This window comes from Monodelphis domestica, chromosome 4, assembly GCF_027887165.1.
Source record: "Monodelphis domestica isolate mMonDom1 chromosome 4, mMonDom1.pri, whole genome shotgun sequence".
NCBI lineage: Eukaryota > Metazoa > Chordata > Mammalia > Didelphimorphia > Didelphidae > Monodelphis > Monodelphis domestica.
Window position 1 is genome coordinate 405,225,334 of NC_077230.1, and position 26,800 is coordinate 405,252,133.

General features: G+C 41.6%; 1 protein-coding gene across 7 annotated transcripts in view; it reads left to right on the plus strand.

Moving 5' to 3' along the window:
- ACOT7 (acyl-CoA thioesterase 7) overlaps nucleotides 1-26,800 on the plus strand; it is a 161,349-nt gene that overhangs the window by 33,627 nt on the left and 100,922 nt on the right. For 6 of the 7 annotated variants that reach the window (XM_056795923.1, XM_056795922.1, XM_007492087.3 and 3 more), the window contains exons 2-3: nucleotides 9,667-9,784; nucleotides 24,229-24,385. In XM_056795923.1, the coding sequence (XP_056651901.1) occupies nucleotides 9,667-9,784; nucleotides 24,229-24,385 (275 nt within the window). Of the gene's footprint in view, nucleotides 1-5,711; nucleotides 5,737-9,666; nucleotides 9,785-24,228; nucleotides 24,386-26,800 lie in introns of those variants that run through there. The other variant, XM_016422282.2, reaches the window with a different exon arrangement.

Consider the following 26,800-nt stretch of genomic DNA (forward strand, 5'->3'; position numbering starts at 1 on the left):
AAAAAAAAATGAAATATTTGAAGAGATGATGTGTGGGAAAGGAATTAGAATTGTTCTTCATAGCCTCAGGTAATGGGTGGATTCAAATCTGAGGCAGATTTGAAAATGATATAATGAAAAACTTAAAAATGAGAGTTGCCCAAATGTGGTTTGGGCTGCTCCTGGAGGATGGGAGTTCCCCTTTCTTAGTTATGTTGAAGGGATTCTTGTTCAGACCTGGCCTGGATTGGTGGCGTCTGAGGTCCTTTCTAACACGAACATACTGTGAGATAGTACTGCTGACTCATTCCCTCTGGACTTTCTCTCCCAATCACCTTTGGCAAGATTGTATGGTCAGGTAGAGTTAGCCTTCTATCATCTCAGAGTAAGTGGTAGCTTCCTTCAAGTCTAATGTGCTCAGGATTAACCATAAAGTTTCTAATACAATCTTCCATCCCGTAGGCTCCCCCTAATATGAACAGCAAGGACACCAGTGAGCTTTTATGAAGGGATATGTACCCAGGAATCTTGTCAAGACAAAAGATTAAAAAAAATTCCTCCACAATGGGACCCTGAGAGTCCCTTTCCTCCTAGAGTCCCCACAAAGTTCACTTTTGGCTGTGGTATTACTGATGGCTGTATTGTTGTCTTGCTTATCACCTAGTTCTTTGCAAGGTGCAGCATCCAGGCTGGTGATTCAACCCTTTGCTAGGCTCAGTCATGGAAGCTGATTCTGGGGCCCGGATCCTCACCATCCTTGACTCTTACTGCTCCTTGTTCTGGTTGCCCAGGGAGCCTCTGATGACTCTCCTGGTATTTTGAAGCCAACAAGGCAGTAACCCACTTTCTTCTGTCTTTAGATAACGTATTCACCTATAATCAGGCAAGAATAAACACAAAAGAAGTAGGTCTCATGTATGCAGGGATACATGGCAGGTAGGTAGGGAGCAGTAGTGACTTACTTCCTCCAGAGGCTTAACTGGGCACAGAGTATCGAGAATGTTCTGTATAATAAGAATATGATGAGTGTCAAGTAGCAGAAATTGCCTACTTATTTTGCTTTCTGCTTTTGTGGTCCTGACAAGTTACTTCACCTTCCTGGGCATAGTTTCTTCCTGTAAAGTGAGGGAGTTGAATTAAAAATAAATAAATAAATTAATTAAATTAATTTAGAATTTTTTCCCATGTTTACATGATACATGTTCTTTCCCTTCCCCTCCCATTGCCAACAAGCACTTCCACTGGGTTTTACATGTATCATTGATCAAGACCCATTTCCATATTATTAATATTTGCATTAGGGTGATTGCTTAGAGTCTACATCCCCAATCCTATCCCCATTGACCCATGAGATCAAATAAGTGTTTTTTCTTCTGTGTTTCCGCTCCCACAGTTCTTTCTTTGGATGTGGATAGTGTTCTTTCTCATAAGTCCCTCAGAACTGTCCTGCATCACTGCATTGCTGCTAGTAGAGAAGTCTGTTACATTCAATTGTACCACAGTGTATCAGTCTCTATGTACAATGTTCTCCTGGTTCTGCTCCTTTCACTCTGCATCAATTTCTAGAGGTTGTTCCAGTTCACAGGGAATTAATCCAGTTCATCATTCCTTTGAGCACAATAGTATTCCATCACCATCATATGCCACAATTTGTTCAGCCATTCCCCAATCAAAGGGTATCCTCTCATTTTCCAATTTTTTGAATGGCTTCTTTTTTAAAAATTAAAATATGTGTTTTTAATATTGTAAATCAGCTAATTAAATAAAAGAAAAAAGGCATTATTACATCTATTATAAGGAACCTATGATGCAAGCACAACAGGTATGGTTATCTCTATTTTGCAGATTTAAAAACTGAACTTCAGAGAGGTTACGTGACCTACCTATAGTCAGTGAATGGTCAAAGTCAATGTCTCATCTGACTTCAAGGCCAGTGCTCTTTCTGCTATATGTACAAGGTGTACTGTTATGTGATCAGCCATTATATGAGCAAAAAGAGAACATAAAACAACTTCTGGTATCACATCTCTAGTGCTGCCACTTGTACCATTAGGGTGACCCACTGCCCACTGTTACTGTAATGCCACCCAGAATACATCTTTTTATGAAAACTATTAGAACTTCTACCCTTGACCTTCCTCAGCACACACTCTTCCCCCCATAGTTGGTTAGGCACAGACCACCTAGAACAGTGTTGGCAAACCTATGGCACTATGCATGTCAGAGGGTGACCTGAGAACGTTTCTCCCATCACCCGCCCTCTGCCCAGTAGCTTGATGTGAGGGCTTCTTCCCTCCCCTGCCTGGGATAAGGGGGTGACTCACATGTGGCATAAGGATACAGTTTGGGCACTTGGTCTCTAAAAGGTTTGCCATCACTGATGTCAGGCTGACTTGCTGTACACTCTAAGAACAACCAAAATAACATTCAAAAGATACCAATCAATATTGTATCCTGGAAGTGATTACTGGTTCGAGGACATGGTGGAAAATTCAAAGATGTTCAAAATGATTATAGCTGTGTGGGAAATGAAAATATAGATGCTAGCTATTATTGTTATTGTTTTATTCTTTCTGACCTTAATACTATAGCTTAAAGTTTGCAAAGTGCTTTTCAAAATAAAAAAAAATGTTAAAATATATTTTTTAACCTAAGATCTACCTTCTCTTCCTCTACTTTCCTCCCCCACAATCAAAATCAAGAAAAATTAAATCTTTGTTACAATCATGCATAATCATCAAAACAAATTCTCACACTGACCATATCCCCTCCAAAAAAGGCTCAGTTTTCACTCTGATTCTGTTGTCTTTTTAATAGGAGATAATCATATGTTTCATCACAAATCCTCTGGAGTAGTGGTTGATTATTGTCTTGAATCAGTTTTCAAGTATTTTGAAATTGTTTATGTACAATAGTATTGTTTTTACATAGATTGTTCTTCAGGTTTTGCTCATCTTGGTATCAGTTCATGTAAGTCTTCTTAGGTTTCTCTGAAACTGTCCCCTTTATCATTTCTTATAGCACAATAGTATTCCATCACATTCATATATAATAACTTGTTCAACCACACCACAATTGATGGACATCCCCTTGGCTTCTAATTCTGTACCACCACAAAAGGAACTCTATAGAGTTTATAAATATTTTTACATATGAGTTCTTTTCTTCATTCCTTTCTTTGGGTATACATGTAGTAGCTGTATTTCTGGTTCCAAAAGTTAGGTTTTTGGGCATAGTTCCAAATTGCTTTCCAGAGTGGTTAGATCAGCTCATCAACAGTGCATTAGTGTACCTATTTTCCCATATCCTTCCAGCATTTGGTTTTCTTTTTTTCCCTCCCAACTTAACTAATTATTCAATATGAAGTGGTACCTCAGAGTTGTTTTAATAATTTAGATCACTTTTTTCTATATAATTATTGATAGTTTAGATTTCTTTCTTTGAAAACATATTCTTTGACCACTTCCAAATTAGAATTGGCTCTTAATCTTATAAATTTGACTCAGTTCCCTCTGTCTTAGAAATGAGACCTTTTTCAGAGAAATTTATTGCAAAGATTTTTTAGCCCATTGATCTACTTTTCTTCTAATTTTAGCTGCTTTGGTTTTTGCTTATGTAAAACCTTTCCAATTTTATGTAATCAAAACTGCCCATTCACAGACTCTTCTCCTGTTTGGTAGGCCTAAGAGGGAGTTTCTTCCTTGTGACATATCCTTTCTCAATAATTTGGAACTTATATATATTATAGGTCTCCCTCCTAGAGCTGACAAGCAATTCCCCTGGGTTATACATGTATTATAACTCAAAACATGTTTCCATATTATGCATTTTTGTAAGAGAATAATCCAAGTACACTTTCAACCATAATTGGAGGGGGGAAGGTAGGTGGCTCAGTGGATAGAGAGTCAGGCCTAAAGATGGAAGGTCTTGGGTTCTAATCTGGTTTCACGCCCTTCTTAGCTTTGTAATCCTGGGCCAGTCACTTAACCCCAGTTGCCTAGTCCTTACCACTCGTCTGCCTTTGAACTGATTTGTATCATTAATTCTAATATAAAAGGTAAGGGATTTAAAAAAAAGTAATTGGGAAATTTTCTAATCCAAAAGAAATTCAACGAAACACTGATAATGTTAATGATGGCTCTTGTTGCTATTTAAGTTAGATTCTGTTGTTCTAGGGAATTTAATTCCTTCTTACTCTCAGCCAGTGTCTTAACAGATTATGGTCAGGTTTCAGTTTATGCTCTCTGTAGTATTTCCTGCTAGAAAATAAGTATCTAATGTTTGCCTCATTTACCTGGCTGGATGCTATGGACAGCTTCACTCCCTCCAGTGTTTCTAACCTGCTTCCCAGCCGCTGGATGGGAATAGCCACAGGAGCAAGGTAGGAGTCAAAATGGTCTGTAAGTATTTTCACAGAGTGTGGATACAAGGAAGGCCTATGTCTTAACAGTGTGGAATCCCCTACCCCAAATCGCCGCTCACCATGCTGATGTTTTCCATTGGGCAGCCACATAATCCTTTGTTAGATGCTTCGTTTTCATTCAGTTACTCTCAGAACAAGACACCACGCAAAGGATTATATCACTGGAAGCAGTACTGTACGTGAGCGAAGCTGCTATTGCAGTGCTGCCCCATACTCTTACTGACCACCAATGAAAGAGTTGCCCCTTCCGAAAGTGTGGTGGGGGCTGGATAAATGGCCTCAGGGCGCTGCATATGGCCCGAGGGCCTGAGTTTGGGGACCCCTGCCCTAGATGGTTTCAACCAGAAATCTGTCTATGCCTTTGTAGCCCTCCCTCAGCTGTCCTTGAGCATTCCTCTCTCACTCATGGTCTGGGTTAACAGGATTTCCTTTCCAGGAATGAGATCTCCCTTTCTCTTTAATCCTATTTCTTATTTTTCCAGGCCAGCTGCTATGCCTACGGCTCCCTCTGAAGGTTTTCAGTAGAATTTTAGGATTGTAGATTGGCCAGAGGTCTTCTGTGTGCTCCCTCTCCCCCATCTCCTGGCTAGGGAAGTAGAGGGATGCAGTCAGAATCCAGGCCCATGCTCTTATTCCTCTGCTGGGCAGCCTTCTTACCAGCTTATCTTATCTCTGTATGGCACTTCTGCCTGTGTCCTGGCCTTCTTCCATCATTAGCTGTGTCTGATTAAAATAGGAGTCAGTCCTTAGATTCTAATAGTTTATTAGGGATATTTGGCTAGGTAGAAGAAGAGAGAGAGATAGAAAAGGGGCCTCATTTAACCATTCCATGTGGCTTTTCCAGCAGACCCCGGCAGGGAAGTTTGTAGGCAGAGAGCCAGAGCCAGACAGAGTGTGGCCTCCCTTTTATAACCTCCTGCTCCCTTTCTCCTGTCCTAGCCTCTGGGTCAAGTTCAGGCTCATGACAGGTATCCAGGTAGTCAACAGGACATGATGTCACTGTGTAGCACCCCCCTCCCAAAAAAAGGCCAAGGGGAGGATAAATTTCCTTCACACATCTGTTTTTTTTTTCTTTCTGTGCATCAGTAGCACCTAGAAGGGAGGAAGTATATTTGAATTGAACATCTGCTTTATTTGTTGACTGTCCTGCCTTCAATACCATGCCCATGAATTTGGCTAACTGGATGTAAATGCTTTTCTATATAGCTTCCTGGTGGCTGCTGAGGCCTGGACTCCTCATGAGGAATATTCCTGCCTCTTAGCGATGGGGATCCCTGAGAAGATTTCCCCTAGAAGAGGTCATTTGTAGCTGGGATGTAAAGCCTCTAAATTTGGTACATATGTATGCCTTCCTCTTCTAACAGTTATTTTAGTGGTTGCTGTTGTAAAAAGGAAAAAAAAAAGCCCCAACCCACCCGTGGTTACCATGGATTTCACCCAGCAGTGTTTTAATTTTAGGGCTGACATTTTCATGTCACAGTCAGAAACATTGGCGGCGATCCTAGTCAGCTCCCTGTTCACATTCTTGCTTACACACAGGTAAAATTCTTATCCAATGGTTTTCCAGTCAAAGTCTCCTCTAGAGCATGTAGGTAGACTTTGGGCCCAAACCAAAGTCCCCCAGGACAGTGCTTATACCATCCTGAATGGGGATTGCACCCTTACTTTAATTGGAATAGGGGACTCAGTGTGGGAAGAAAATTCCCTCTGCTAAATGCAGTCTGGGCCTTCTTGGCCCACAGGTGGAACTTGTGCCTCCAGGCTTTTCTGACTCCAAAGGTTCCTTTGCTTTATCTCTAACTCCCCAGCAGAGATAAAGGTGCTTTAAAAATGTTTGTTTATAGGTATGTCCAGATGGCTTGGTGAATAGAGAGTGTAAAGAATAAAATTTAGGGATACTGAGGCAGGTAGAAATTAGTTTCTCTCTGTAAGGAGTATTATATTTTTATGAAGTTTATTAAAGATTAAGGATTAAAGAAAATACAGGATAAGAAAACATGTGTCTAGGCCTCTGGCCTAGACACCTCACCTACATTATGAAAAGAGCCACCTCTGCTCCAAAACGGAAGTCCAAAAGACCCCTCAGTAGGCCGAGAACTCCTTTAAATAATCATTTGTGTTCTCGCCCAGGCGAGAATTCAGTGTGATTACAGAGCACTCTGGAGAAGTGGAGCAAAGGATTCTGGGGATTGGAGTCCTGAATTCGAATTTATTTTTACAGGAGCCAGACTGGAGATAAGAGGTCCTGGGTTCAAATGTGGTCTCAGACACTTCCTAGCTGTATGACCCCATGCCAAGTCATTTAGCTCCAATAGCCTCATCCTTTTACCTCTTGCCTTGGCATCAATATTGATTCCAAGACAGAAGGTAAGGGTTTAAAGAATAATGATTGTTTATTGAACTGGTAGGGGGAAACAGCAGTGGACTTGGAGTTGGGAGACCCGAGTTCAAATTACATTTCCTATGTCACGAACCATTGAATAGTTTTCCTTATCTTTAAGAAGGGGCGCTAGGAATAATACTTGTTCTCAGAATTGTGAGGGAAGTGCTTTGTAAGTCTTAAAGCACTGTAGAAATAGTGAAAAGACAATCAGAAAAGAAGTAATATAAAAAGTACTCATTGTGTGGTCTAGACAGCAAGAGACAAAGGTTCAGAGAAGGGAGGGATGACTGGCTCAGAATCAGCAGGGAGTATTTCATGGGCTCACTTGCTTTAGAAAAGAGCCTTTTAGTTGGAGTCCTTCAGTTCTCTTGGTCTTATAAACCTACCTGGGCTGAGCAATTGCTAAACCTTTGAGAGGAGGGAAAAGAGTAACAAGGAATAAGTAACACATATGTGAAATTTCAAACCTGGAGCATGTTTATTGGAGTTAAATGTTACCGGGCCATAGACTAGAAGGAAAAGGAATTTAAGTGGCCATCTGGACTGCCTCCCTCATTTAATTTAGTTTTTTAAATTCCTTTTTATCACAGTCCATTGTTCTCAGTCCTTTATTTTTTCCCTCTCTTCAGATTCAACTCTTCTTTGTAACTAGGAAAAGCAAGTGAGCAAAAACAATTGGTGCAATGACCACATCTGCCAGGGAACACAGGCTTCTACCCTTCTGCTTTCCCACCTTGGTTCCAAGGGGAGACGGAGGCATCTTTCCTTGTCTGTTCTAACAGATCAGTATTGGTTTTGGGGTTATTATTCAGAGTTCCTTTCTGTGAGCTTCTCTTTACATTGTTGTCATCATTTGTGTATTATATATTTTGGATCCGCTTATTTCATTCCACATCAGTTTATATGAATCTCCAACTTATAATGCATGTCAGCACAATGTGTAATGTTGCTCTGAATTTCTCAGAATATTCCATTTCACTCTTGGGCCATATCTGGTCCAGTTACCGCCCTTTTTGTCTCTAGTTCTTGGGTATCACAAAACGTCTTTATTGTTTCTGGCTTTGACCATTTTAGGGTATATGACCAGTAGCATACCCAAGATTTTTGTATCTAATTTTATAGCCAAGGTTATATGACATCTCCGGGGTTGGGTAAATGAGAAGAACTGGGATGGGAACTCGGGTTCTTTGATCCCAAATTAAACCGTCATTATGACACTATATGGGTAGATCTGCATAGCTTATGCAACGAGGTTCTCATAGCATCCAAGGCTTACTTTTAGCCCAACAAATTGGGTCTCCAGAACATCCGTGACTTATTTTTAGTTCACCTGTTTTGGTGGCAGTTGTTGGGTCAGCTGAGGGTGAGGAGGGAGGGAGAAGCTACAAGATTTGGGGATGGTGGTCATAGGGCCAAGTAGGACCAGGGTGAGGTGGAACTTTGGGTGGGCCTTAGAGCCACCCAAGTAACCATTTGGAGAAATGGGCAGAGATGATTGATTATTCTAGGCTTATGATGGGACAAAGAAGGGCCAGTCAAACCCTTACCAGGAAAATGGCCAGGCTTCCATGATTTTTCCCAATAAAGGGTGACCCATGATTTCCAAATGGAAATTGTGTCATTTTTAGGATCAGATTGGACTCTCCCACTGCTGGCCATCCATTTAGTGATTTTGGCTAGGTCAAAGAATCAGAACTAAGGGGGCTGCTGGGTAGTTCAGTGGATGGAGAGCCAGGCCCAGAGATGGGGAGGTCCTGGGCTCTAATCTGGCCTCAGACACTTCCTAGCTGTGTGACCCTGGGCAAGTCACTTAACCCTATTGCCTAGCCCTTACTGTTCTTCTGTCTTAGAACCAATACACCGTATTGATTCTAAGATGGAAGTTAAGGATTACAAAAAAAATTTTTTTAAACCCCAACAAAACTAGTACAAGCTTCTCATCTTCCCAATGAGGAAGTTGAGGTCCAAGGAGATGAAGTGACTTGGGCCCAGGATCTCATGAGTAAACATTAGAGACAGGCTTTGAACCCAAGTCTGTTGACTCCAAAGCTAGTGCTTTTTCCTGTGTGTATGTGTGTTTATTTCCTGCCCCTTTCAGCAGGGGTTGGTCAGAGACCTTCATTTCCCCATCCCTCCAGAGCTTGTCGACTTTAAGATCTCCCATCCAGACAGCTGGTGGTTTCCTTCTCCCTTCTGTGAAATGGAAGCTGGTCCAAGGGGCCTGGGTTTAAAGAAAAGGGCCTAATCCTTGCAGCAGCCATCCTCACTGGTGTCAGAAGCCTAAAAATGCCAGCCCCCAGCCCTGATAAAGTAGAGGCTGATTGTGGCATCTCAGAGGGGCCAGACAAGCACTGCAGAGCTTCCAGGTTTGAGAGTCAGGCCTGCCTGAATGTGTGGGACTGAGGATCTCTAAGGGGTGATGCCATAGCTTTAGGGTATTTCAGACCAGTTGTACCAGATCCCCCAGGCTCTCCTTGCAGCCTCCCCCCATGACCCAGGACTCCTCCTCTCAGATTTTGAAGGATGCCTTTGCCTCTGGCTGGCCGGGAGCTGAAGATGGAGGCTCCCCCAGGGTTAAGGGAAGCAGTCCCTCTTCTGTGTGCACTGCCTCCTCCTGGGAGAAGACAAGGAGCATCATGGTCCGGTGGCAGGCCTGCCGGTCTGTCCTTTACCGGCCATGTTACTGGAGAGGCCCTCACATTCTGAACATCCCCTTTTCTTTTTGGGAATGGCATTGAGGCTGGACTTTTTGTTTTTGTTTTTGGCTATTTTTGCCTGTTGTACTTAGAGCCTCCTGACTTCAGCGCCCCCCAGAGCTGGATCTTATTTGTGATGTGTGAGCCCTTTCAGAGATCTCACGGCTGCTCTGTTTTGCCTACAGGATAATGCTTCCAGATGATGCCAACGTTGCAGGCAATGTTCACGGAGGGACGATTTTGAAAATGATTGAAGAAGCTGGGGCTATCATTAGTACCCGACACTGTAACAGCAAGCATAGAGTAAGTAGTTTGTGTGTGTGTGTGTGTGGGGGGTCACCTATCACCAGGCCTTGCCCGCTGCCCTGGGAAAGCTGGGCCCTCAGGCACGGTGCCTCAATGGCCTGGCTCTGGCCCTGGTGGCCAGTGTGCCCAGTCGCCTGGCCCCTGTGAGGAGGCTTCTGGAGCTTCCTTCCCAGCTCTCAGCCTCTCTGAAACGGTGGTGGGGAAGAAACTGCTCTCAGAAGAAAATGGAGAAGAAAGGGGAGAAGATACTGTTTCTCTAATGAATGAAACTCATTGTCAGAGCAGGGGGATCTTAACCTGGGGGTATCTAACTTCCCTTAAAAAAAATCAGCCCAGGGTATTTCAACATTGGCTTTCTTCTCAATCTTCTCTGTTTGATTTTATGTGTAAGAACAAGTATTTTGAAAAGGGGCCCATGACACAAAAACAGTTGTGAAACTCTTATTTTTGACTCCCTCGAGCCATGTGACCCCCTAGTTACAAGAATTCTAGTCCGATATGTGCCTCTGTGTGTGTATGTATACGTATATGTATATTATGAAATCCATACATATAGAATGTGTATATTCTCATTATGCAAATTAGACTTTACTGAAAGAAATCCATATTCCAAAACAAATTACAAAAATTCTTTATGCAAAGCAGAGCCTGCCCCCTAAGATGCTGTGCTGTGCTGTGCAGGCAGCGTAGATGGTGTCGGGAAGCATCTTGGAAGTCAGTTCCCAAGTGCCTGCAGACAGTGCTTCTCCCCAGGGTTCAACAGCGATCCTTAGATTTTCACTGTGGCTGCCGGCAAACATGCTCTCAGAGGGAAGAGCAAACCAGATTGGAAACAGAATCATGAGAAAATACGAAGGAGGATAAAAACTGGCGTATTCTGGAGATGAGAAATGGTTAACTTTTTGGATCAAAGACCAAAGTTCCTTTAAGGTTTATGACCATTCTAGCCAAGGCTTGAAACCTCTTTGACTATTTAAAGGGAAAGTACCCGGAAAGAATACAGGTATTTATTTACATAAGCAGTGGATGCTTTGCACAATTTAAAAATAGGACAGGATTTCATAATGTACAAGAGCCAGTAAAGATATTGAAGCAATAAAGAAGTTCCCAGAGTTCTTGGAAAAACATTCTAGATGAAGGTCCCTACTTGCCCTAGCAAATTTTTGATGTAGACAAAAGCAGTCTATTGTATCAAAGAAAAACCATCTCGAACCCAAGTCTCAGTGGAAACTATGCGGGGACATAGAAATTTAAAAAATAGAGTTACTCTTCTGCTTGAAGGGATTGTGCCTGGGACTCAGAAATTAAAACCTGTTCTTGCATGCCAATCAGAAAATCTCAGAGCATGGAAAGGAATCAGCCAGACAACACTGCCGGTGCATTGTTTTGCATTTTCCTAACCTAAGGAATGGATAATCCATATCATCTCGGAACAGTGGTTTATGCCCTACTTTATTCCTGAAACTGAGAAGTTTTATATTGAAAATGGTCTTCTTTTGTAGTTTCTGCTTATTTTGGATAATGCCCCAGATTGCCCTCCCCATCTAGAAGATTTTAATGACTATGGAAAAGTAGTCTACCTTCTTCCTAACACTACCACAGCAATGCAACTTGTGGGTCAGGAAGTGATCTTAAACTATTAAAAAAGTTTATTTATTTAATTAATTAAGTTAGAATATTTTTCCATGGTTCCATGATTCATGTTCTTTCCCTTCCCTCATCCCACCCCCTCCTGTAGTCAATGAGCAATTCCACTGGATTTTACATACGTCATTGATGAAGACCCATTTTCATATCATTAACATTTGCACTAGAGTGATTGCTCAGTGTCTACATCCCCAATCATGTCCCCATCGAATCATGTGATCAGGCAGTTGTTTTTTCTTCTGTGTTTCTACTCCCACAGTTCTTCCTCTGGATGTGGACAGCATTCTTTCTCATAAGTCCCTCAGAATTGTCCTGGATCATTGCATTACTGCTAGTAGGGAAGTCCATTACATTCAATTGTACCACAGTGTATCAGTCTCTGTGTACAATATTCTCCCGGTTCTGCTCCTCTCACTCTGCATCATTTCCTGGAAGTCATTCCAGTTCACATGGAATTCCTCCAGTTCATCATTCCTTTGACCACAATAATATTCCATCACCATCAAATACCACAACTTGTTCAGCCATTCCCCAATCGAAGGGCATTCTTTCATTTCCCAATTTTTTGATACCACAAAGTGTGCAGCTATGAATATTCTTGTACAAGTCTTTTTCCTTATTCTATCTTTGGGGTACAAACCCAGCAGTCTATGACTGAATCAAAGGGCAGACATTCTTTTAAAGCCCTTTGGGCATAATTCCAAATTGCCTTCCAGAATGGTTGAATCAATTCACAATTCCACTAGCAATGCATTAATGTCCCAATGTTGCCATATTCCCTCCAAATTTATTACTTTTCTTTTCTGTCATGTTAGCCAATCTGCTAGGTATAAGGTGGTACCTCAGAGTTGTTTGATTTGCATTTCTCTAATTAGAAGCAATTTAGAACACTTTTTTATGTGCTTATTGATAGTTTTGATTTCTTTAGCTGAAACTTGCCTATTCATGTCCCTTGCCCATTTATCACTTGGGGAATGGCTTGATTTTTTTTTTTTGTACAATTGATTTAGTTCCTTATAAATTTGAGTAATTAGACTTTTGTCAGAGGTTTTTGTTATAAAGATTTTTTCCTAACTTATTGCTTCCCTTCTAATTTTGGTTGCATTGGTTTATTGTACAAACCCGTTTTAATTTAATGTAATCAAAATTATTCATTTTACAGTTTGTAATATTCTCTATCTTTTGCTTGGTCTTAAAATCTTTCTTTTCCCATAGATCTGACAGATATACTGTTCTATGTTCATCTAATTTACTTATAGTTTCCTTTATATTTAAGTCATTTACCCATTCTGAATTCATCTTGGTATAGGATGTGACATGTTGTTCTAAACCTAATCTCTCCCATACTTTTTTCCAAGTTTCCCAGCAGTTTTTGACAGTGGATTTTTGTCGCCAAATGTGGGATTTTTTGATTTATCATATACTATTTTACTGAGGTCATTTACTTCAAGTTGATTCCACTGATCCTCCCTTCTGTCTCTTAGCCAGTACCATATTGTTTTGATGATCACTGTTTTATAGAACAGTTTAAGATCCGGTGCTGCTAGGCCACCATCCTTCATATTTGTTTTCATTATTTCCCTTGATATTCTTGATCTTTTGTTCTTGCAGATGAACTTTGTTATAATTTTTTCTAATTCAGTAAAAAATGGTAGTTTGATAGGTATGGCACTGAATAAGTAAATTAATTTGGGTAGGATTGTCATTTTTATTATTTTAGCTTGTCCTGCCCATGAGCAATTAACGTTTTTTCCAATTGTTTAGATCTAGTTTTAATTGTGTGGAAAGTGTTTTATAGTTGTGTTCTTTTAATTCCTGTGTTTGTCTTGGCAAATAGATTCCTAAATATTTTATATTGTCTAGAGTGATTTTAAATGGAATTTCTCTTTCTAACTCTTGCTGCTGAGATGTGTTGGAAATACATAGAAATGATGATGATTTATGTGGGTTTATTTTGTATCCTGCAACTTTGCTAAAATTGCTGATTATTTCCACTAGCTTTGTGACCTGAAAAGGTTACATTTTTTATTTCTGCTCTTTTGCATTTGTTTGCAAAGCTCTAGTACAGGGTCAATCTTTGTGAATGTATCATGCCCTTCTGAAAAAAAGATGTATTCCTTTTTGTCCTTATTTATTTTTCTACGTATATATCTATTAACTCTAATCTTTCCAAGATTTCATTCACATCTCTTACCTCTTGTTTATTTTTTGGTTTGATTTATCTAGATCTGATAGAGGAAGGTTCAGGTCTCCCATTAGTTTTACTATCTATTTCTTCTTTAAGTTCTAATAGTTTCTTCTTTAAACATTTGGATGCCATACTATTTGGTGCATACATATTGAGTACTGATATTTCCTCATTGTCTATAATACCTTTTATCAGGATGTGATTTTCAGTCTCTGCCATGTCTCCTGTGGGCAGCCCCTCTCTGACCTCTCTGTGCCCAATCTCTGCATTCCTCAAATTCCTGGGGTCACAAGTCTTGCTGCTCTCAGGGGTATGTCTGTGGTGCTCTCAGCCAGCCCCCAAGAATCTAGAGTTTGCCTGGCACTTGCTCTGACTGGTTGAGTAGGGGAGGGATGATCAGCTTGTGCTTTGGTAGGAGTAGTTTTACCCCCTTATAGTGTGGAAATGCCCAATCCCTTTCTACCTTCAAGGATGCATCCTACAGTATTTGCTCATCTGATTTTGATTTTTGTGCTTTTGGCATGCTTTATATCTTATATATGGTGATGAGAAGAATACCTTTGCTTCTACTCTTGTGGACATCTTAGCCTGGAAGTCTGATCATAAATTTCAAGGCATGTTATTTGCTATTTTCCCAAGCAGCTGCAGCTTTAGGTATAGATAAGGACTTGACATTAAGACCTTTCTCTAGGGCCTATAGCATTTACCATGTAATTTGTAACATTGCTGTGACATGGGAAGGTGTAACAAAAAAACTCGTATGAAGAGGATTTGGATAAAAGTGTGCCTGTGGTTCATTCCCAATTTTCATGGATTTGATAAAATCAAAAGAAATGAGTAACAAGATTGTAAAATTACCCCAAGAATTGGAGCTAGGAATGGATGAGAATGATGTGCAGGAATTGATTGAATCTCTAATTTTCCCAGCAGTTTTTGTCAAATAGTGAGTTCTTGTCTCAAAAGCTGAGATCTTTGGGTTTGATTGAGTCTCAGGGAGAAAAATGTCTAGTGAGGGTCTGAGAGTGCTGCTGGCTACAAAGATTTCAAAAGAAGAAAGGAAAGCTTAAGTTGACCCAAAAAGGCTCATATTGGCAGAAGTATTTTACCATTTTCATGGTTTTTTTTTCTTGTATTTAAAAGATGGATCCAAATACTTGAAGATTCTTAAAAGTTTAAAGACTTGTTGAAAATAATATTGCTTGCTATGGTCATATATATGAGGAAAAAGAGAGCCACTGTCCGAACATTTCTCCATAGCTTCATAAAAAATGTTATATAGCCAATCACCCGTGATAAAGGCTGTGGTGAGGAAAAGGCAAGATCATTCCTGTGTTAACTTTACTGAACAAACAGGCTTGTACATCCTTTACCATGAACTTTATCCTTAATTTCATCATTCTGTTGATTGTTATGGCATGGCATTTAATGTATTTGCATTTTAGTATATTTTGTGAAGAGCCCCATAGCTTCAGAAGACAGACTCCAAGACCTACTGTGGGTGGCTGTAACTTTGTTTATAAGGAGATACTACCAATCCTAAAAATACATGCTTTCTCTCGCTACTCCTGCCCCCTTAACCTAGTTCCCTATCGCCTTCCTTCTTCCCCCACAAAAAATAATTTAAAAAATAGAAAATGAAAGCAGAACTGATGGGCAGTTTCTCCAGGGTTAAGTGGGGGACTACTATATTATTCTATGTATGCCTTTGTTACATAGGCTAAGCAAAATGGGTGCACAGGGGCAGATTCATATTGTCAAAATTGCTTTACATAGACAGATGGCTGCCTCCGTAGAACAAGAAAGGCTGGTATTCAAAGAACCAGAATTTGGGCTCTTGAGAACTGCTCCAAGCTGCCAGTGAGAGCCACCTGAAGACGGTGAACATCAGCCAGGAAAGCTCTTCTTGAGGCTAAATAGATGTCATGGAGTAATGAAGGGTGACCTTTCAGCCTTCTGGAATTTGGAACAATTGCCAGATCAGAGAGGGTGAAGCTAATTGCCAAAATCAGAGCAGGTGTGAGAGTGCCTCCTTTCCTGGCTCGCCTGGAACTGTTTTCTTAACTCAGTGGGGCAGAAGCTAGTAGTTAGGTGTTGGGAAAACCTTAGCAGGACTGCCTTGGGTCTGAAGTGTTGTCTTCTGGTACAGCAGACTTGCTCGTCAGTCTGACTCAAAAGCATTTATTAAGCACCTACATGTGGGAGGTACTGTGCTGAGTGCTACAGAGAAAATTAAAGCTTTCCTTGCGGTCCTGGAATTTATATTCTCAATAATAGATAAGAGTTTCACTGTGTGCTCATAGATAAGAAACCGTAAGGACTGCCAGATAGGAGGGATGGGGCAGGAAAGCTGATCGCCTTACTTGCCCTTTGTGGAGGGGGAAGTGCCACTGGTGTGTTTTGAAGGATGCCCAGGATCCAAGAGGCACAAGTGTGGACTGGGGTGGGGAGACTTCTAGCTGTGGAGGCCTGGAGAGGGGTCAGCCAGGAGGCCAGTTTGATGGGAATGGAGAGAATATGTAAAGCTTTAGTATGAAATAAGCCTGGAACGCTAAGGGCAGCCAGATTGAGGGGGTTGCCAGGTCAAAGGATTCAATATTTTATATTAGAGGCAATAGAGTCCCTGGATGTGTTTAAGGAGGGAGCTCAGTCAGCTCTGAATTGCAGGGGGATCAGGGTGGCCTCTGTAGAGAGGATGGATGAGAGAGGGGGCAGAAACAAAAGCAGTTTAGGGTTTAGGAAAGACAAAAGGAGGGATACGTGAGAAGTCATAGAAGTAGAATGACCAAGACTTGGAAACTCATTAGATGTAGTAGGTAAGGGAGAGGGAAGACCAGGGCTGACCCCAAAGCTGCAAAGCCAGTGATGTGGGAAAATGCTAGTGTCCCAATGAAAGGGGGAAGGAGAGAGAAGTTTTGATAGACCATATACGTTTGTTCACAGGTCCCTTTTACCTCAACAACTCTTTTCAGGATGGCACATTTAGAGTTAAGCTCCTGAAAGCAATGGCCTTTGTCTTTCCCTCCATTCTCCTCCTTTCCCATCAGAAGAAAAGAAAACCCAACCCTTGTACCAAATATGCATAGCCACAGAAAACTGCATTTTTTTGTCCTTTGTCCCCCCCCCCCCCCCTTTTTAATCGAGGTGATAGTCTGCTTCCTCCCCTGTCTCCTGGAAGCCTGCTTAGACACTGATCTGAGTACAGTAGGCTTTCAAAGTTGGTTCCATTTCAGTTAATTGCTAACTGAACTGTTGTCAGAAAATAGTTAGATAATATACATTTATTAAGTGCATGCTATGCCCTAGGCACTTTACAAATATCTCACAACATCCCTGAGAGGTAGGTGCTATTATGATTTTACATTTTACAGATAGGGAAACTGAGCATTTAAGTGTCTAAAGTTCAGAGTCACACAGCTAGAAAGTATCCAAGGCCAAATTTGAACTCAGATATTTCTGATTTCGATTCCAACTCACTATCTATTTGGCCACATAGTTGCCTGCACATATGTATGTAAATTGTGATTTTACAGAGTAAAATGTTTATTAGATTTTCAAAGTTTTTCTTTGATTGCTAAATGATGCATTATTGCATATATTTTTCTTTTTCCTTGTGTGTTGAGTCCCTTTCGTCTCAAAATTGAGTGGAGTCTGGGTATTGACTTTCTCTTTTCTTGTATTTTATTTAGATAGTAAACCTGATTTTCTTTCTAACTCTAAACCTCTGATCCTATGTTCCATTTTTCTTGCATGCTTTCCCTGTTCTGTCTCTTTCCATTTCACCTTTTAAAATGACGTATTTGAATTCATCTGTTTTGTCTCTGATAGTTTCTTAGATGGGCTAAAAATACAGTTCCATTTTCTTGTAGTTTCTTATTTGTGTTTTAGACATCTAACACCCCCTTGAATGCATCTAGAATTGATTGCAGAATATGATGGGAGCCATGAAATCAATTTAACCCTTTCCATAAGAGGACCCATTCTCTCAGGGCTTTTTATTAATAAAAAATATATGGAATAAATAAGTTAACAAAATCTAAATAGGCCCAATCTCTGCAAAAGGTAGGAAGTCTGACAGCCAGTGAAGTTCTTTCCAGTTTCAGGCTTATATTATTGAAGTGGGGGAGGAAGGAGAGAGAAAGAGTGAGTGTGTGTATGAGAGAGAGAGACAGAGGGAGGGAGGAAGGGAGAGAGACAGACACTGATACACAGAGACAGACAAGATTCTGTCCTGTGTCTCTTCTTGCTATATTACTACTTTACTTGGTGTTAATCTCCTCAGCTCCCATGGATTTAGTTATGATTCTGAAATCTTAACTCCCCTGCCTTCACTTTCTCTTTAACTTCCAGTTTCACATCTCCACCTGCTTGTCGGACATCTCCAACTGGACTTCCTGTCCAACACTGACCTCAGGCCTTTCTGCCTTCTACATTTCCCTATTACTATTGAAGGTACCAAGACCCCAAGGCTTGCAGCCTAGGTTTCATCCTCAGTTCCTCCCTCTCTCATAGGGTCACACAGCTAGGAAGTGCCTGAGGTCACATTTGAACCCAGGACTTTGAGTCTCTAAGTGTGGCTTTATCCACTAAATCGCCTACAGCGACTTTCCTTAAACCCAGAACCATCTCTGTCACTGTCTATTCAGTAACCCCCAGTGGCTCCCTATCATTCCCAGGCGCAAAGCCCTTTATAACCCGCCTCCCCTCTCTTCCAGTCTTAGTTCCTGACACAGTAGGTGCTTAATAAAGCTTTGACTGATTTAGGGGGCTCCCTGTGTCCCGTCTCCACTGCCGGCTGCCAGTAGGTGGTGCTATGGCCCTATCTCTCTGTGAATGAGAATCAGAGCAGAATCAGAGCAGGGTGAGACGTGGATTCTGTTCGGTTGAGCCTTCTGAGGAGTCCTTTGTCTTTGCCGGGGCCCACCCTTGGGCGATCCACTGCTCGTCCGCCGAGCTGCCGTGGTTGGAAATGTTCTTCAGTCAGCCTGGTGGCGGCCTCCACTATTCCTCCATAGGCTCTTTGGGGCCACGCGGCCATTCTGGGGCATTCCTTCAGGCTATTGAAGAGGGCTCCCTGGTTCCTCATCAATCTTTTCTTCTCCAGCCCGCAGTTCCTTCAGAAGGTGTTCCGTGGCAGGAGCTCAGAGCCCTTCCCCGGGCCACGGGCCTTTCTCTTTGGATCCTTGCCAGTCCCTCCATGCCCTTCGTAAAATGTGGTGCCTAGAACTGAACCACAATCCGCCGCTAACCATGGCAATCCGGAGATGGGGCACCTCTCGAGTCCTGGGTGCTGGGCCTGCCCAAGTTTGTTCTTCCTTTCTTATTTGCCACAGTACGCTCTTGACTCGTATCTAGTTTTTCTTGTCACGTTATTCAGATGAGATGCTATCTGGCCATGCCTGCTTCCTCTTGCATTTTGGGAAGGAGGTTTTTAGATTAAATTTCAACTTGCTTGGCTTGGTGCAGCATTCTAGTCTGCCAAGATGTATATATTTTTAGGGGCAGCTGGGTGGCTCAGGGGATAGAGAGCCCAGTCTGGAGACAGTCGTCCAGGGGTCAGATCTGGCCTCAGACACTTCCCAGCTGGGTGATCCTGGTCCAGTCACTTACCCTTCATGGCTTAGCCCCTACCACTCTTCTGCCTTGGGCCCGACCCTTAGTATGGATTCTAAGACCAAAGGGAAGAGTTTTTAAAACAATAGACATATAGATATATTTAAAAAACTTAAAAAACCCTTATTTCACTTAATCTGATAGCTGTCCTTTGGCTTTGAATTCTCTGCAGCTTCTCTGCTTTTGGTAAGCTGTCTTTCTATGCCTTGTCCTGGTCATTGATCAAGGTATTAAATAGGATGAGCCTAAGCAGAGATCCCTGGGGCTCTCTCCTGAAGATGTCCTGCCAAGTTTAGAATGATGGATGACTTCCCTTTGGGATCTTGCCATTCAACCAGGTCAGAATGCATTTCATTGTGCCATTGTTTGTCCTAAATCTTGCCACAGATTAAGAGATTTGGAGTAAATACTTTGCTCAAATCTAGTGTAAACAATCAGCCAATACCTCCTGATTTCGTAATCATAAAACTAAATAAGGCCATCCTACAAGACTTATACTTGGGGGAGCCAAGCTGGTTTTTGGTGATCCAACAGTTCCTTTGCTCAACGTTCCAACAGTCACTTGAATAACACTGAGCCATTCCTGGCCAGCTTTGAGTACATTCTTTTCCTGCTCTTCTTTTGAACCTGGGGCTTTTGCCTTTCTCCCCTCCTGTAGGACGCCTGCTCATCACATCTCTGCATATTCTGTCAGTTCCCAAGTTGCCCAGTTGGGCACAGGGTCTTAAATTCACCCAAAGCAGCCAGAGCTCTTTTATTATTCTTGCCTTAATAATCTTGGGCATCATCTCCCAATGAGCCATTTTTGTTCTGTCCTTTCCAGGCCAAAGATCATTCTTCTCAACAGACCCAAAAAAGGGCAGGGTGAGAGCTGAGCAGCAGTGCTGCCTTCTTTCTCCTTTCCCCACTTGGCTCCAGCAGCAGTCTTGCCTTTCCTTGACCCCCTCCCCAATATTATGTTGTCTTGGCTCTCTCTCTTTTTAAAATAAAATATTTATTTTAAAAATATTTCTCCATGTTTCCATGATTCATTTTCTCTCTCCCCTCTTCCCTCCCTGCTCCCAGAGCTGATAAGCAATTCCACTAAGTTGTACAAATGTTATCACTTGATACCTCTTTCCATATTACTCATTTTTGTTATTGAGTGACCTTTTAAAGCCCAAACCCCAAGTCATGTACCCATATATACAAGTGATAAGTGACCAGTTACTTTTTTCTTTTGCAGTTCTACTCCTCAGTCTCTCTTGTTGCCCACCCTCAGCTTTATTCTGAGCTTTAGTGTTCCTAACAGATTTACAGGATCTTACTGTCCTTTTGTATTCTTGCTCATCTGTGCGTAGCTTTTTAAAATAATGATAGCTAGCATTTGATTCTTCCTGAGTGTCCAATAGCAGGCTCAGTAGACAGCTCTCCTTTTTCTTCTTTAGCCTCCAGGTGGTGCAGTAGATAGAAGTCTGGGCCTGCAGTCAGGAAGACCTAATTTCAAAACTGGCTTTAGATAATTCCCAGATGTGTGACCCTGAGTAAGTCACTTAACCTCTGTTTGCCTTGGTTTCCTCAACCTTAAAATGGGAGTAATACCTCCCAGGAATGTTGTGATGATCAGTGCTTTGTACAGTGCTTTGCATAGTCCCTGGCACAACAATAAATGCTAATTATTATTGTTGTTGTTATTGTTGTTAGAATTTTTTCTTTTTGTCCTTAGAATTTGATTCCTGAGAGCTTCTCATCCTTGCTGGCCTGTCATTCCCCCATAGATTTATAGACCAAACAGGATCCTATCTATCCTTTATCTGAGTACTTTTGAAATCTGCTCTTCTAAACTTGAGGGTATAAGGTAAAAATCCTTAGATTTCCTCTCCTCGTTCATATATTTTCATATGGAATTGTCCCTTTCTCCCAAAGTTCCCACCGTTTATACTTTTGTTAGCAAGAATCAGGTACAGAATAGGATTTTCTCTTGGTTCTTCAACTTTCCCAAGAATATTTTTTTAAAATTAAAACTAATCAAGAAACCATTAGCTTCTCTTCTTTTGGGAGAGGATTCCTGCAGATGTCTGTGTAATTGAAGGCCACTGTCACTCCTACCCTGGGCCTCTTGGCCAGGCACTGCTTTCTGCAGTCTTCATGTCTTTCTCTAAGTAGTTTGTATGTGATTTATTGATGAAGATAACATTTCCGTGTCTGCACCACTGATCTCCATTTGAATGTTCTCCCCTTTTCTCTCAGTGGTCTAGCTTCTTTAACATAGGAGGGGGCTCTGCTCCCATTTACTTCTTCTGTTCTTTTGAAAACCCTTCAAGGACAATATTCCTGAGGCCAGAGCATATGGTCTCATTCTACCAAGGCTCAGTTGTTAATAGTGGAGTAAAATTTTCCTCTCTACATTCAGATGGCTAGTTCTTTTAGTCTATTAACCTACGGATGTACTTTTGGTTAGACCTCTGAGGCAGTAGGGTTTTTTCATTTTCTTTCTTTTGTACGTAACTTTTACATTTTACTTTTTTTTCAAGTAATAAACATTATTTTCTCTTTCTAACTGTTCCCATCCCCCATGGAAAAAAGGAAAAAGAAAATCCCTATAACACGAATGCTTAGTCAAGCAAAACAAATCCCCACATTATTAGCCAAGAATTTTATTGCTGGCTCTTTTCTTGAATTCTGTTTCTTGTATTTCTGGGTATCTCTGCTATTCTCAGGCACATGGTAGGTGCTTAAATGATTGTTGATTGAGTCCTGTATTATATTGAAGATGCTCCTGAAATAACTAGACAGTTTTCTCTCTCCTTTTTCTGTCTGAACCCTGCTTGAGTAGATTATAAGAACTCAGACAAATAGATTCTTACGAGACCTTGTTAGGTAAATTTTAGCCTAGAAGCCCATCATTCTTCTATTTCCTCTGTCCACAAATCCAAATCCCATTCTAGCATCCCATTTTTAATATATTTTTTATTGTGAACTTAAATAACAGACATTTCAATATACAAACAACAGAAAAGGCTTGCATTGGAAGCTGGGAACTTCTGTTATGTATACTTTGTTAAGTGTATATTAAATTTAATATGATGGTAATAAGCAAGACTATTTGTTGCTTCAGTTTGAAATGATCAGAGAGCCAAAATGAAAAATCAAATGCCACTCACTACTTATGTTTCTTTATGTTGTAGCACCTTAAAAAAAAAAAGGCAAATCTCTTCCCTCCTCCCTTTCCTTTTCCAAGGGGAAAAAATAGTCTGAGATCCAGCATTGCCACTGCTGTTTCAATAGGTTCTTCCACTTTCTTTACTCCTACTTTCTTAACCCCTTTTAATCTCACTTTGGACCTTCTCATTCCATGAAAACCACCTTCTTCAAAGTTAGTCTGATATCTTAGTACCCAACTCTAAAGGCTTTATCTCAATCCTCATTCTCCTTGACCTCTCTGCAGCCTTTAACACTGTGGATCACTCTCCCTTCCTTAATTCTCTTCTTTCTAGTTTTTTTATCATCTGTATCTCTGAGATCCTTTCTTCTCCGAATCCTCTGCCAGATCCTTCTCCAGATCATGAGAGGAAAGCAACAAGAGTTGGCCACTTAGAGTGGTTGTTTACATGCTTAGGGGATCTGAGATTTGAACTTTCTGAGAGGTGGGCCTAGAATTTAAGTCTTTTCCCACATGTAATTACAATAGTTATGAAGAATCTGGTATGTCTTGGATACTTCAGTGAATCTAGAAAGGGGATATTTCACCATTTTGTCTGAAAACATCCTTGCAGGCAACTTCTAGGGCTTCTTGTCCTTGTATCTAGGTCTGTGGCAAAGAGATAGCAGCTATTCTTCCCATGGGATTGGTGAGGATTACTGCACGAGGAGATTGGAACATAAGTTTGAGACATGCATTCTTTCTCTCTCTGTCTCTCTCTGTCTCTGTCTCTCTCCCTCTGTCTCTGTTTCTGTCTCTTTCTTTCTTTCTCTCTCTCTCCCTCCCTCCTCTCTCTCTCTCTCTCTCTCTCTCTCTCTCTCTCTCTCTCTCTCTCTCACACACACACACACACACACACACTTTTCTCCTTTCTTTCTTATTCGGGAGTGAGGTAGTCATTTCATTTGTATATCTGAGATTGAGCCTGATCTCAATAATGGTTGGAGCACGATAGACCTAAGTAGGCTTGGATTCACAAGTGAAGTCTATCTGTGAGGAGAAAGGAAGTGTTCTTGACTTTGTCTAGCTTGTGCAATAGAAATGACCAAAATGCCCATATCCTTTGATTAGAGATCCCACTGCTGATTATATATCCCAGGGAGATCAGTGATTTTAAAAAAAAGTATCCCATATGTGCCAAAATGTTTAGAGCAGCCCTTTTTTGGGAACCAAGAAGAGGAAACGGAGTCAAAGCCTACTGATTTGAGAATGGCTAAATAAATAAATCCCTAAATGTGATTAAATATTGCTGCCTTGTAAGAAGTGATGACTGAGAGATCCAGAGAAGCATGGGAATATATATAGAGACTGATGCAGGGTGATATGGGATCCTTTGAGGCAATAATCACCTCAGCTGGCTAAAAAGAAGAGAAATCAAAGGACAAGCTCTCTCTGCTTTGTAGAGGTGGGCACTGAGGGTGCCGAACAATACATTTAAGGGTGAGCTTGATGGATGTTGGTTTTGCTGAACTAGTTCTTCTCTTTTTTATTACAAGGGACAGTTCTTGGGAAGAGGCAAGAAAGAGGGGGTATAGTGAGAAATGTAGGAAATCCTCCTGGACTCTAATGACTGGCATAGTATTTTGGAAGGCTAGGGCTGGGGGTGGCTGTGGTCAGGAAGCCCCATAAGTCTCCGGAGAAGCTCCTCTTGCTCTGATGTGGGTCTCCCTATCCAGATCACTCCCCCTTTGCTGGCTTTGCCATACCATTAGAGGGCTCAGAGTTTGGGGGTGGAGGAGTCCTGTAGGGCTCTTGTTCTTTCTGGGGTCTGTCTGCGTTGCCCTAAACCAGATGTCTTTGTGATCGATCCCCTAGGAGAGCTGTGTGGCTGCCTTGGCCAGGGTGGAACGCACGGATTTCCTGTCCCCCATGAACATTGGAGAAGTGGCTCATGTCAGTGCTGAGATTACTTACACTTCAAAGCACTCAGTGGAAGTCCAGGTCACTGTCACTTCGGAAAACATCATCACAGGTAAGTTGCAGGGTCTCTTGGTCTGTGGCCAAGCCATCGTGGTCTCTTTTTGCATGGGATTGCTGGGAAAGGACTGCTGGGAGCGCTCTGGGATGAGGGAGGAAGGCAAATGCTTTTCTTTCTCATTACTGTCAGGTTCTGATCTCATTTGCTATTTCTCTGCACTGTCGGAGTGTTAGGTTTGTGCAAAGAATTGTGAAACCCAGAGTTGTTCTCTCCCTTGGAGGTGGTCTATTCTAGGCCTTGTTGCTATTCTGGGAAGCAGTAAATCAGACCTGTTTTTGAGTTCACTGGGACGAACCTTTGACTCTGGCTTGATCTGAATACTCTCTTCCTTGGCAGTGGTAACCATGGTAACACAGTTTCATCTTCCCACATGGCAACTGCAGAAAGATGTGGTGATGGCTCTTACACATACAGACATTTCTTTTTATAGCTGGGTTTTCAGTGATAAAAGCATATCACATCCATTGTCCACGGTTTCTTCCTGCAGGTACTTTTCTTCCCCCTCGTCCCTAGATAACACTCGAGACTCCGATAGGTTCTAGTTTAAAACACTCGCTGACTATCTCATGATCGCCAGGATATTTATTAAATGTCTTCACTGCATGTTGCTAGGCTGGTTACAATATGAACAAGTTTCAGCTTCCCCCTCCCAAGTAAGTGTTGGGAAGAGCTCTTATAAAGCCAAATGCTGGCTCAGGTCTGCTCTATGTTTCTTGGTATCTGGGAGGCTCGACGCATTCTGTTGCTTTCAGCATAGCTGGCGATCACAGCAGGGTCTAGTTAAGCGAGTAGGTTACCATGAATAATTTAGATCAGCCAAGGCAGTGGGAAGTCTGCAGGCCCAAGGAGGCAGATAAGCTGACTCAGTGTGTATGTGTGAGTTCCGGGTCTTCAACAGGGGAAGAAGGCTGATGGTTGTGGTCAGGGTGGCTCCTTTTATAGCCTCTGCTCTTGTGCGGTTATTTGGCAAGGGGTCGAGGATGGACGTGCCTGACTCTGTGAGGTTCGTCCTGTCCTCTAGCAAGCCATGACCCTATCTATTATACGTCCATCATGCTGTGCTGTCTTTCTAGGACCAAAATGACACCATTTCATTCTTCCCAGTTGAAATTGCTTCTGTCAGAATAATTTTTTGTTTGTAATTGAGGGAAGTTTGGGGGAGATAGCAAGGATACTTAGCTCTAGCCAAATAAGACCCTTTCTCTAAAGGCAAATTTAATTTTAGAGTGCATGTTAAGGGTATGAAGAGAATGCATTTAGATATGCTTATTTTCTAAGACAAAAAGACGTAGAAAATACTTGAACCCAATTATAAACTTCAAAAAATGACCAGCTATAGCAATAGATCAGTGCAGTAGCAGCTCATGTTTTAAATAAGAAAACCAGCTCACATTTCTGTATCACTTTAGACATGTCACTTGAGTTGAAAAGCAAGTGCTCTCATTATCTCCATTTTATAGATGAGTAGAGTGGACCTTGGAGCCCTTAGTGATTCTCCCTGTGGTCATCTATCCTAATAAGCCCCGTGCTCTTTCTACTCTCTACCTGGTGGTTCCATTTAGCATTGTGATGACAGCTCCAGATTGTTTGAGTCCTTGGGATGGAAGGATGCTAAGGTCACAAGAATGGATGTTTTAGGAGGTGCATTTGCCTTAAGGGGAGCTCATTATCTTGGATTGAGAAACTGTTCTTTCCTGTGGTCTTTTCTTAAGAGAGAGCATTTAGAAAGTCATTCACCTTCTTGTCCTGAATTTATGATTATTGGACAGCAAAATTAGTCTGGTTTCATATTGTGCCTCCCTCCTTCAACGTGTTCTGCCAGAGAGGCCCAATCAGGCATCTGTACCATGGCTTTCCTAGGCCACTTTGGCCTGTATGTCTTCAGAAACTCCACACAGAGTGACCCTGAGCAAGTCACTTGACCCTCATTGCCTAGCCCTTACCACTCTTCTGTGTTGGAGGCAATACATGGTATTGACTCGACGACGGAAGGTAAGGATTAAAAAAAAAAAAGAAAACACCATACAAAGCCCCATTTGATTGCTGAAGTTGTTCCTGAGTATCTGCTCTAATTTTCAGAGATGATATCTCAGACCCTCCAGTAGCTATTTTTTCTACCAATTGATGGACTAAGACTTAGTCTTGTTAGTTGATGACCTTTCATTATTCTTTAGACCTAGGGCAGTTTCAACTTTGGCTCCATCAGCCTCCCCCCAACACTCCCTTTTTCTTGCATAACTAAGTTGAGGTGAATTGGACAGTGGGATGAAAAAGGTGGAATTTTACAACCTCAGGAGCCTCCCTGGATTCCAAGAGCGTTTAATTCTCCTCCTTGTGTAACCCCCTTTCTAGATTCCTATTTTCCTGCTCCAGGGCTGCTGAGTATCCCTTGGAAAAAAAATCATGAAG